The sequence below is a fragment of the Microcaecilia unicolor genome, chromosome 6 (assembly GCF_901765095.1).
Source record: "Microcaecilia unicolor chromosome 6, aMicUni1.1, whole genome shotgun sequence".
In the NCBI taxonomy this organism is placed as follows: Eukaryota; Metazoa; Chordata; class Amphibia; order Gymnophiona; family Siphonopidae; genus Microcaecilia; species Microcaecilia unicolor.
Window position 1 is genome coordinate 54,641,561 of NC_044036.1, and position 12,084 is coordinate 54,653,644.

At 41.5% G+C, this 12,084-nt stretch overlaps 1 protein-coding gene across 1 annotated transcript in view; it reads left to right on the top strand.

The window, feature by feature from the left end:
* Positions 1–12,084, top strand: part of MIGA1 (mitoguardin 1) — a 159,669-nt gene that overhangs the window by 129,214 nt on the left and 18,371 nt on the right. The window contains exons 10-12 of the mRNA XM_030207037.1: positions 2,415–2,487; positions 7,166–7,252; positions 9,673–9,771. Coding sequence (XP_030062897.1) covers positions 2,415–2,487; positions 7,166–7,252; positions 9,673–9,771 — 259 coding nt within the window. The remainder of the gene's footprint in view (positions 1–2,414; positions 2,488–7,165; positions 7,253–9,672; positions 9,772–12,084) is intronic.

The following is a 12,084-nucleotide window of genomic DNA, read 5'->3' on the forward strand; positions in this document are numbered from 1 at the left end:
CAACATAAAAAAAACAAATGTAAAGCATGCTATCCTTGATCCGCTTCAATCCGGCTTTCGCCCCCTACACTCGACAGAAACGGCACTATCTAAAGTCTGTAATGACCTGTTCCTTGCCAAATCCAAAGGTCACTACTCCATCCTCATCCTCCTCGGCCTATCCGCCGCTTTTGACACTGTCAGTCACGATTTACTTCTTGCCACACTGTCCTCATTTGGGTTCCAGGGCTCTGTCCTCTCCTGGTTCTCCTCTTATCTCTTCCACCGTACCTTCAGAGTACACTTTCATGGTTCTTCCTCCACCCCCATCCCGCTCTCTGTTGGAGTTCCTCAGGGATCTGTCCTTGGACCCCTTCTTTTCTCAATCTACACCTCTTCCCTGGGCTCCCTGATCTCATCTCATGGTTTCCAATATCATCTTTATGCTGACAACACCCAGCTTTATCTCTCCACACCAAACATCACTACAGAAACCCAGGCCAAAGTATCAGCCTGCTTATCCGACATTGCTGCCTGGATGTCCAACCGCCACTTGAAACTGAGCAAGGCCAAGACCGAGCTTATTGTCTTCCCTCCCAAACCCACTTCTCCTCTCCCTCCACTCTCAGTTGATAACACCCTCATCGTCCCTGTCTCATCTGCCCGCAACCTTGGAGTCATCTTCGACTCCTCCCTCTCCTTCTCTGCGCATATCCAGCAGATAGCCAAGACCTGTCGCTTCTTCCTGTATAACATTAGCAAAATTCGCCCTTTCCTCTCTGAGCACACCACCCGAACTCTCATCCACTCTCTCATTACCTCTCGCCTTGACTACTGCAACCTACTCCTCACTGGCTTCCCACTTTGCCATCTATCCCCCCCTTCAGTCCGTTCAGAACTCTGCTGCATGTCTTATCTTCCGCCTGGACCGATACACTCATATCACCCCTCTCCTCAAGTCACTTCACTGGCTTCCAATCAGGTACCGCATACAGTTCAAGCTTCTCCTGTTAACCTACAAATGCACTCGATCTGCAGCCCCTCCTTACCTCTCTACCCTCATCTCCCCTTACGTTCCTACCCGTAACCTCCGCTCTCAAGACAAATCCCTCCTTTCAGTACCCTTCTCCACCACCGCCAACTCCAGGCTCCACCCTTTCTGCCTTGCCTCACCCCATGCCTAGAATAAACTCCCTGAGCCCATACGCCAGGCCCCCTCCCTGCCACCTTTTCAATGTCGCCTTTGGCACCTAACCACCATTCCTCTATTGAGGAAATCTAGACTGCCCTAACTTGACATTTCACCCGTTAGATTGTAAGCTCCTTTGAACAGGGACTGTCCTTTTTGTTAAACTGTACAGCGCTGCGTAACCCTAGTAGCACTCTAGAAATGTTAAGTAGTAGTGTTAAAACAGTTTTTAATTTTAATTTTGGATTTGGCCCACACCTTTTTCAGTAGTAGTTCAAGGTGAGTTACATTCAGGTACGCTGAGTCTTTTTCCTGCCCCTCAAGGGCTCACAATCTAAGCTTGTACCTGAGGCAATGGAGGTTTAAGTGACTTGCCCAAGATCACAAGGAGCAGCAGTGGGATTTGAACTGGGCACCTCTGGATGTCAAGACTGGTGCTGAAACCACTAGGCCACCACTCTACTCCACTTTAAACCTAAAGTGCAAAAATACATTACAACTCTGCCCCTGCAGCCCAGGAAGGCCTAAGTGTACACCTATTGGTATGACATAACCCTCTGTAATTCCTTTCTCTTCTTAGGCATTATATGGCATTATAGCATTATATGGAAGTCTATTCTTCCTTTGATCTATATTATTTGTAAGGTGGTATTTATCAAGAAAACTATAGAGCACCTTTTGGTTCCTGCTGGTGATGTGCAGTGAACACATCATGGCTTTTGTAAAGATCCAGAGGGCCTGATATTCAAAATGATTTAAACGGCCAGGAGAGGTTCTTGACCATTTAAATTGCTTCTCCGGGGCTTACCGGGCATTTTCAGCAGCACCTAACTGGATAGCGCTGTTGAAAATCCCTGGTGGGTTCTAGGGATGGAGTCGGCACTTAGCCAGTTAAGTGCAGATTTTTCAGCATTTAATTGGTTAAGTTATTAGCATAAATAGGATGACATAAAACGCAGTCCTATTTTTGTGCAATTCTTCGTAGCCTGTTAAGTGCCGAATATTGCATTTAACTGGCTATGTTTTCGCTAGCTCCATATACCCAGAAATTCAATGCTGATGCCCGGACATGGCCTGACATTGAATTTCTGGGTACAGTGGCAGCTAAAAGCCAATTGCTGCTGGCTGAATATTGGGCCCTGTATTTTTGGTGTTATTTCCAAAGCAGGGAACCCTAGCTTTTGTTTTAATGTGCTTGTGTCAGGATGGGCGCTCATCTGAAACTTTCTTTTTCCATTGTGCTTAGGACTGAAATGTTAGAGTGCCTTGGAGATAGTGATTTTCTTGCTAAGCTCCATTGTGTTCGGGAAGCTTTTCAGGCAAGTGTTGCTGTCTCTTACTCACTAATGTGACTTTGCTTTAACATTCTGCAGTAATTTTGATGTAAATGTATACTTGTAACGCCTTCTTACTGCTCTCTTAAGTCAAAAAACCAGCCAAAATTCAGCTGCTAGAGGTCAGCATTTTAATGTTATGTTAAAAGGGATTTATAGGCCGCTAACTCTCTCAACTGAGATTCAAGGCAGGATAAAACTAATAAAGTACTGCTACAATCAGGAAGAACAGTAAACAAGTCACACACTCAGTAAAACCAAAACACATCAACAACAGGAGAACTGATAAGTCTTCAAAGCCTTGTGGAAAATAAAATAATTACTCAAAATAAATATTCATGAGAGAGATTTGCATGTACTGCCTCCACTGCATGCAAATCTCATGAATATTCATTGTGGATATACTGAAAACCTGACTGGCTGGAGTGCCTCCAGGACCAGATTTGGGAACCACTATCTTAATGTTCAAGAGCTTAAGTATTTGTGATAAGTCTTCAGAACAAGTTCCATATAGCGATTTAAAAAACATGCATAATATTTCAAAAGAAATCGTCGCCTAAACCTGCAACCAATGTAACTCAGACAACAAGGAAGAAATATGGTCAAACTTGGAACTGTGAAAAATCATTGTAGCCGCAGAATTCTGGATTAGTTGAATCTTGGAAATATACTTTGTCGCTACTCCTAAGTAAAGAGAATTACAATAGTCAAGTAAAGTTTGGCTCTGAAATGATATTGTAAAAAATAAGAATGAACCAGCCAAAGTTGTTTAATTTTAAAATAGGCCTTCCTAATTTCATTACCTGGTTACACTAGTATTCTGTAATGGAAAGTAGGTGCCTTCTTTCATTTGAAGAACAGAATCCTACTGCATGCCCTCCGGGCACCTAATTGAAGGCATCCTAAGTGTGTACATGTGTATTTCAGTAAAATATATGTGTATATTGCAACTTCATCTAAACTCTGCCCCCAGGAATGCCTGTAGATAGCTTGCATATAAGTGCATACCTTCTTGTTGGCATTCTTACTTAGAAGTGCATATACCAGCATACAGTTCTGTAAGAGCCCTTTTCTCTGTGAAAAAAACATGCTTTTGTACCTGGAAAATGTTTTGTAAAGCTACCCCCAAGTTGTAAAATATCAGCAGGGACCAAACAAAACTCAAAACAAAGTTGCTCAGGTTAACTGGACAAACCAAACATCAACATAACTAATGGAAAAGCTGAATCAACAGAGATTCCCGTATTCAAGAATGTGGAATATATTATCCCATATTACCATGCTTCTCTCATCTATCCAGGACCACCTTAAGATCTGTTGAAAGAATATATCTAAAATAAGTAATTGTGCCACTTTTTAGCTGTACCTCCAAGATGTTCACTTTAGTTCCCTGTTTCCCCTACCTAAACTGTAGCCATTTTGTGATGGCAGATGATAGAGGCAGTGAAACAGACTTAGGTTAGGGCCTTATCCAGAAACAAACATTTTCCCATTCTGTGCCTATGAAAAAAACTCCTCGTTGATTAAAGCCCATAAAATCTCTTGACATTGCCACTCCCTAGGTTTTCCTCATCATAGGGATTATCAATTTATACTTTTAATCCCTCTTCAGATCATTACAAAGCCCTCCAAATATAGTAACTGAGAAGCAAATTTTCCAAGGATGGTTTTCAAGCCATGACAGTGGGAAAAACTGACTAAATGTAAAGCCTGGAGGGAAGGGGAAAGAAGTCCTTTGCCAACATGGAGTCGTCTTGAATCCTGTTTTAAACTCCTCTGTAAAGTTTATGTTTAGCTACAGTTGGTTGAGTCCCATTCAGTTCCGGATCCTTTTCCTAGCATGTTGTATTTTATTATTGGTTTGGATACCATCCCACTGACCTGATATATGTGTCACAGTGTCGTCATATGTTCTCTGGGGCTATAAAGTGGAAGAAAACACTTTGTAGTTCCAAGGAGGTGAAACAATTTCTCAGCTGGAGTTTAAACAGGAGTTTAATTGGAAACTTAAACATTCATAGGAGATGAAACCTCAATAACTTTCTTCTTAAAAACTTACTTGCACTGTGGAAAAATAAGCAAAAGGTAAATGAGAAAGTAACTTTTAAAACTATCTTTGCCTCCCTTTGCCGCGTCCTCCTCCCTGAAAATTTTGCATTTGATAACACAAGCAATTTATGGGTTTGGTTTTATAACAGGACAACTAAATGAGAAGTCCAAAAAAAGCGCCTGTTTTTTAATGGCAACACGTGAACCTGTGTACCATAGTAAATAAGCTGTTGGATCCAGCCCCACTTGTTAACAAATTCACACCTGCTCCAAAGAATTTGTAGGTGTGTGTGTTTATTCTACATATGTACATATGTGTTTTATACGCTATGTGTATTCGTAGCCCCCATCTCCACTCTGCCCAAACAGTGCCCCTGGGAACGCATATGCACAGATTTGGGACAGTTTTATAACCAGGCGCTGGTAGGAGCCTATTGAATCGAGTAATTTAGCTGCCTTTGTTTCTTTATAGAATACTGGCTTAACCAGGAATATACATGCCTAAAACATTAGGCTCGATCATTTGAGCCAGCCATGGAAATGTTAGCACCTAAGTGTTGGAGAAACACACATAACTTACAAAATACTGAAAGTTACATATGTAAATGGGAGATCCACCATGTGTACGCCCCATGCCAACACCTGCTGTATAACTGACGCATGTATTTACACAATAGCGCTTAGGCAGAATTGTGGCATTTATGTATGTATGTGTGTGAGCACATATGTACACAAATGCTATTATTCTAAACATTTATGTGCACAGTGGACGTGTGAATTTTAGCACATATGTTATAAAATTGCCCCTTAGTGTAAAAATGGGTGCATACTTTTCATGTGTGTTTTTTTTTTACACATGTATGTGGTTGCACAGTTTTTATCAAAGCCCTTTCCTGCATGTAAACAGGCTTTACATGCAGAAAAAGATTTAAAGGACAATTCTATAAATCGATGCCTCAGTCTAGGCGCCCCAGTGGCACATTTGCGTTGATTCCATTATAGAATGCTAGCGTAAGGTCAGCATTGGTGCACCATGTGCAGGCATGCCCTCTTATACCATGTCAATGGCAAGCATAAGTTGGTATGCCTAGGTCCACCAAGTGACACACGTAGTAAACTCTGCATCTAACTTGGAGACATGCCCATGACCTACACATGCTCCACCTATGTGTACACCTCCCCTTGCAGTTAGGCGCTATGGCATTTAGGCTCCCGATATTCAGCACTAGTTACCCAGCCAGGAACAACTCCTGGCCGGTTAAATAGTTCTTAACTGGCTGTCTGTGAGTATTCAACAGGAGATAGCTGGTTATCTCCCACTGAATATTTGTGGTCAGCATTTAGCGGACAACTGGTTATATCGCACAATATAACCGGCTGTCCGCTAATATTCAGCATCTCAATGGCTACGCTGAAATAGCAGTTCTATCTTTGGCCAGTTTGAACGTAACTGACCAGTGCTGAATATTGACTTGGCCGGTTAAGTTTAAATTGGCCAAAAATAAATCGGATATTCAGTGCCTGTCACTGGAAATGGCCTGGCGTTGAATATCCAGCTCTCACCGCCGGTGAGCCTCCCGCAGTCTGCATATTGGCCCCATAGGCATCTACAATGTATCGGGGCTTTTGACCTACCTAGCTCTAGGTGCCACATTATAGAAATGCCACCCTAAAGAATTACTCCACATGTCTAATGGCACACTAAAGAGGTCACATAACAATCTGAAATATGTTTTATTAAATGTAGGTTTTTATGTGTTTTATATTCATACACATCCAGACCCAAAGTGGATAAAGCAACTGATATGTAACACCTGTTTAAATAATCTTATAAAAGAAGAAAGGGAAAAGGCCTCAGAAGTTCGTGGTAATACAGCACCCTATGGACTGGTCTGTAGTGTGTTCTATTGGTGCCCTATTAGAGCCCAATTAGTGCTATATCCACTAGACCCCAATCTATCATTGGCCAGAAAAACCCTTTCAGAAATCCTTTTTTTTTAACATAAAATTTTTATTAAAGAACAAAATAGGTGTGGTTTCAATATTTCCAGTGCAAATTACAATACCTGCAAACTCATACAAAGTGCAAATAAAATCATAACAAAGTACAACTTGAAGTGCTAAATACCCCATCCCTGAACTAGAATCCCCACTCCCTCCCTATGTCATTCCCACAAAACCTTTAAGAATTCTGGGTTAAGGTATTAAAATGAGCCCATAGATCTGAAGCAGGGTCATAATGGCCCAGTCTCTTGTCCGTAAGTTGTTCCATTTCTCCAATCAGAGATTATAACTTTCCTAATAACTGTGTAAAACTTTAGTTAAAAAGCTACCACATCAATTTTGTATATAAATTTCATATGCAGCGTACAGCGCACTTATCTGTTCCCAACGGGGCCTGTTTCACCCTCAGGCTTCTTCATCAGGGATGCAGTGTTTTAACTGGTTACCACCATTTTCATTCCCTGCTTATATTCATACACACACATATAATATATACGAATGTTGTTCGGTACTGAAGACATATTTATATGCATGGAAGTTTTGTACAAATCTGTACACTGGTCTTATCAATAAATGTGCCATGAGCCATTCTTGCCCTGAATTTTTGCAGGTAATCCTTTCAGAAACAAACAACAAAACTTTTCTTGCTGAGACTGGAAAGAAAATGTTGTCTGGTTTGATTGTGAAAGCTAAAAAGGTAATGTACTCTCTTGGTCTTCTGGGTGAAAGACAAACAGTGTACAAAAATTCAGTTGAATGATGATACTTCAAGTTCTGACAAAATGGATAAGCCTAGAAATGGCCATTTGTAATGTCACCTGTGACATTGCTGAAAAATGCTATATTGCAAACAATATTGTTAATCTGTGAAGTATAGATATAAATAAAGGGTAAAGGGTCATGGATTTGATATGCCACCTTTCTGTGGGTACAACCACAGTAGTTTACATATATTATATGCAGGTACTTTTTCTGTCCCTAGTGGGCTCACAATCTGAATTTGTACCTGAAGCAATGGAGGTTGAAGTGACTTGCCCAGGGAAAATGAAATCCTAACAAAGGTGCCAAGTGGCTCCAAAGGGGGGACTGCTAACAAACCAAAGAGTGAGCACTTATTACCTAATTTCAAAATTCTTCAAAATTAACACAGGGCCAGATGCACTAAACTTAACGAGCCAGCAACGTGGTTTTTAAACTGGTTCTAGCCAGTTTAGGGCACAAGTAGTAAACCGGGACAGGCACAAAGGGTTCTCCGAGCCATTTTCCTGTCACGATAGCAGCTAACGAAAACGGAATGCAAATGAGTTAATTTCTTTTATAATGTGAATGCGATGCGATGCACTACCGTTTCCAACCCCATGCACAAAAGCAGTCCCAACCTTTACCGTGGAAATTTGAACGTGAGGTGTGGACCTGCCGGTTCTTCATTATTGCAAGTAGGAGGAGAGAAACAAGGCAGGGGAAGATGGAGCACCAAAAAAATAGTATAACAGCTTACACGCAGCTTCTTTGCATGTATGAAAGCCGTGCCACATATGGTTCTTTTTCAAATTACATTTACTGGCAAGAAATTTTTTTTTTTTGGGGGGGGGGGGGAGTACTGTATTGTATTGTATTGTAACATTTATAACCTGCGCTTTCCCACTTGTTAGCCTTTCTCCTGTGCACATGCGCCAGGGAAAACCCGAATGTAAAGCACACATTGGTGTCTGTTTTCTGCACCTTTAAATATAAGCTTTTCAGTTGTTTTTTTTTTTACTTGGAAGGCTTTAACTTTTGGCTTTGCTCAGACTCGCACATGTTTGTTTCTCACTACTGGTTCTTAGGGGCTTGTACGGGCTTCCTTCTGTGTCCAAATTATATAAAACCTGGTAGATTTTAGAGAGAGAATCATGAGAAATTCTCTCTTTAAACTCCCTAATGCCTACTGTGAGCTGGCATTATTTTTATAGCAGTAAGGGTGGCTTTGTTTTTTGCGCTGTTCTCTGAGCATTGGGAGAGAATAGGAAATGATCTCATTAACATGCATTTGACTACATTAGTATGCTATTTGCGCTAATCTCTGGCGTGCTCATTGTCTCCCATTCCAGAGCATCTGAGCATTCTGCGCTCTAATGCGGGCGCTAGTTCAGCACTAATGACGTCCTCTAGCACCCGCGTTTGCTTCTGCGCATCAGGGCATAGATAAGTAACACAGGTATTTGTAAAACAGCACTAAGGCATCCTTCTGGCACTTTTCATGGGTATGTGTGTAAATTCATGCACCTAGATCAGAGATTTACAACTTTTTTGTCTCACGGCACATTTACATGGTGCTAAAATTGTCATGGCACACCTTCACAAACGGTCCAGCATTTTACCTTCTACCCCACCCACACATGGTCCAGCATGTTCCCTTCTCCCTCCCCCACCTGCACCCCCACACATTGTCCAGCATTTTACCTTCTCCCCCCACTAAATAGTCCAGCATTTACCTTCTCTTCCACCCTTCCCTCCATCCTCACAAATAGTCCTGTATCTCTCCCTCCTGTTTTCTCTCCAGCCAGTGACCAGGCATCTTCCCTTGTCTCTGACCATCCCCTCCATCTACCTTTTAAAAGTTTTCTTGCCTCCTGTGGTCGGCAGCAGCAAGCAGCGATTCATACAGGCTGTTCGTGCCAACCCCAGAGCCTTCTGTCTGACATAACTTCCTACTTATGAGGAAGCAGGAAGTTACATCAGAGAGAAGGCTCCGGGGTTGGCGCAAGCACGCTGTATGAATCGCTGCTTGCTTGCTGGCACTGACCGCTAGAGAGAAGGAAACGTTTAAAAGGTACACACTGTTCCAGCACAAATTAAGCTGGCCCTACTAATAAATGACCTTTAACTCCCGTGGCACACCTGTTGACCATCCGTGGCACACCAATGTACCATGGCACACTGGTTGAAAAACGCTGGCCTAGATGATAGAATTGGCCTTCACATGTGCAGGTGACCTAGTTCTGATCAATTACAAACCCTTCTGAGCAAGCAAAATTTTTGAAAGTTTTGAGTTGTGAGATAAATGACTAGGTTGCTTCTTTTTTTAGGTGATGTTCATTTCAAGTGCATTTGAAAATAATCGGTTTACTTTTACAGAATCCAAAGAAGTTTGAGGATATCTTTGATGAAATGATCTATTTTTTAGAGCAGAAGGACCACTGGGAGAGTACGAAAATAGAGCTTTTTGCTAGAGGGGTGAGTGCAGCTGCTATATAATTTCATCATTCCTCGATTGTTGCAGTGGTCTAGGACTTGTGAAAGGTTTCTGGACTGATAGCACTGAAAACTAAACCCATTATTTAGCATCGCCAGTCAGCATGATTAAAATGAAACCGAATAGTCAGCCTAGTAGCTAGATACCAGCCAGCTCCAGTTTCAGCACCGACTTGGAAGTGCTATTTATTTATTTATTTGTTGCATTTGTATCCCACCTTATCCCACCTCTTTGCAGGCTCAAAGTGGCTTACAATTCATCATGACTAGTGGAAGAAAGTTAATAAGTAAACATTTGATATTACAGGATTTTGGCCATTTTGATGAAGGTATAACATACAGAATAAACGATTTCATAGTGTACAAGCAGATATTAAGAATCAAGTTCTGAAGTGTATATGCGAGTTGTGCCTTTTCTCATTTGTTTGATCTTTGTGGTACACTTTATTGAAGAGATGTGTCTTCAGTAGGATGCGGAAGTTCGTTCTTTCGAATGTCGATTTCAAACTGCGTGGTAGTGCATTCCAGAACTGTGTGCTCAGGAAGGTAAAGTTTGACGTGTGCATTATTTTGTATTTCATTCCTTTGCAGCTGGGGAAGTGCAGATCAAGGAATGTGCGAGATGATAATTTGGCGTTCCTAGGTGGCAGGTCTATTAGGTCTGACATGTATGCTGGTGCGTCTCCGTGGATAATTTTGTGGACTAGTGAGCATATTTTGAACGTTATGCGTTCTTTGAGTGGAAGCCAGTGTAGTTTTTCTCGTAAGGGCTTGGCACTTTTGAATTTTGGTTTGCCGAATATGAGTCTAGCTGCTGTATTCTGGGCTGTCTGGAGTTTTTTGATTATTTGTTCTTTGCAGCCGGCATATAGTGCGTTGCAATAGTCTAAATGACTGAGCACCATTGATTGTACTAGGTTACGGAAAACACTCCTTGGGAAGAAAGGTCTTATTCTTTTTAATTTCCACATAGAGTGGAACATCTTCTTGGTTATGTTTTTCGCGTGGTTCTCTAGTGTTAGATGTCAATCAATGGTGACTCCAAGAATTTTTAGGGTTTCTGAAATAGGGAGGTTTAGAGTTGGTGTGTTAATGGCGGTGAATTCTTTCTTGTTGTGTTGTGAGGTGAGTATTAGGCATTGGGTTTTATCTGCATTGAGTTTTAGTCGAAATGCATTCACCCAGGAATGCATGATGTTAAGACTTTGGTTAATGTCGTTGGAAATTTCTTTTAGGTCTTGTTTGAATGGGATGTAGATCGTTACGTCATCTGCATAAATGTATGGATTAAGGTTTTGATTTGCTAGTAGTTTGGCCAGGGGTATCATCATTAAGTTGAATAAGGTCGGCGAGAGGGGGGATCCTTGTGGTACTCCGCATTCAGGTACCCATGCGGCTGAAATAGTCGAGTTTGATGTCACTTGGTATGATCTTGTGGTTAAAAAACCCTTGAACCAATTGAGGATGTTGCCTCCAATTCCGAAGTATTCAAGGATGTGTAATAAAATTCCGTGGTCAACCATGTCGAAAGCACTTGACATATCAAATTACCGGTTGCAATCATTTGTTTGAATTTAGTCATGAGAATTACTAATACAGTTTCGGTGCTGTGGTTAGATTGAAATCCTGACTGGGAGTCGTGAAGTATTGAGAATTTGTCTAGATAATTTGTAAGTTGCTTGGTCACTAATCATTCCGTTAATTTGGTTATTAAGGGAATGGATGCTACTGGTCTGTAATTGGTTAATTCACTTGCGCTTTTCTTTGCATCTTTGGGTATTGGGGTGAGTAGGATGTTTCCTTTTTCCTTCGGGAAAAGTCCGTTTTGTAGCATGTGGTTCAGGTGTTTCGTTATGTCGTTTATGAATTGTTGAGGAGCAGATGTCATCAGGTTGTTTGGGCATATATCTAGTCTGCAATGTGATTTGGCAAATTTTTTGAGCGTTTGGGAGATAGTGTCCTCCGATAGTATCTCGAAGTTAGTCCAGGTCCTGTCCGCTATTTGGTTAGCAACAATATTCAGACTGATAACCAGATAGCTAATTGGATAAAGTTAGGGCAACCTTTTTGTTATCCAGTGGTGAATATGACCACTAACCAGATAACCTCTAACTGTACCCGGTGTCTGCCCATGGACTGCCCTGGCGCTGTCTGGATAATACTGAGGAAGTCATAGGACATGTTCATTGACTTTCTTCGGTTAGTGCTTCCAAATATCTTCTCACTAGTACATATCCAGTTAGCAGCCACATGCTCATTTTATTTGTGCCTTTGAATATTGGCCCATAAAGTCCT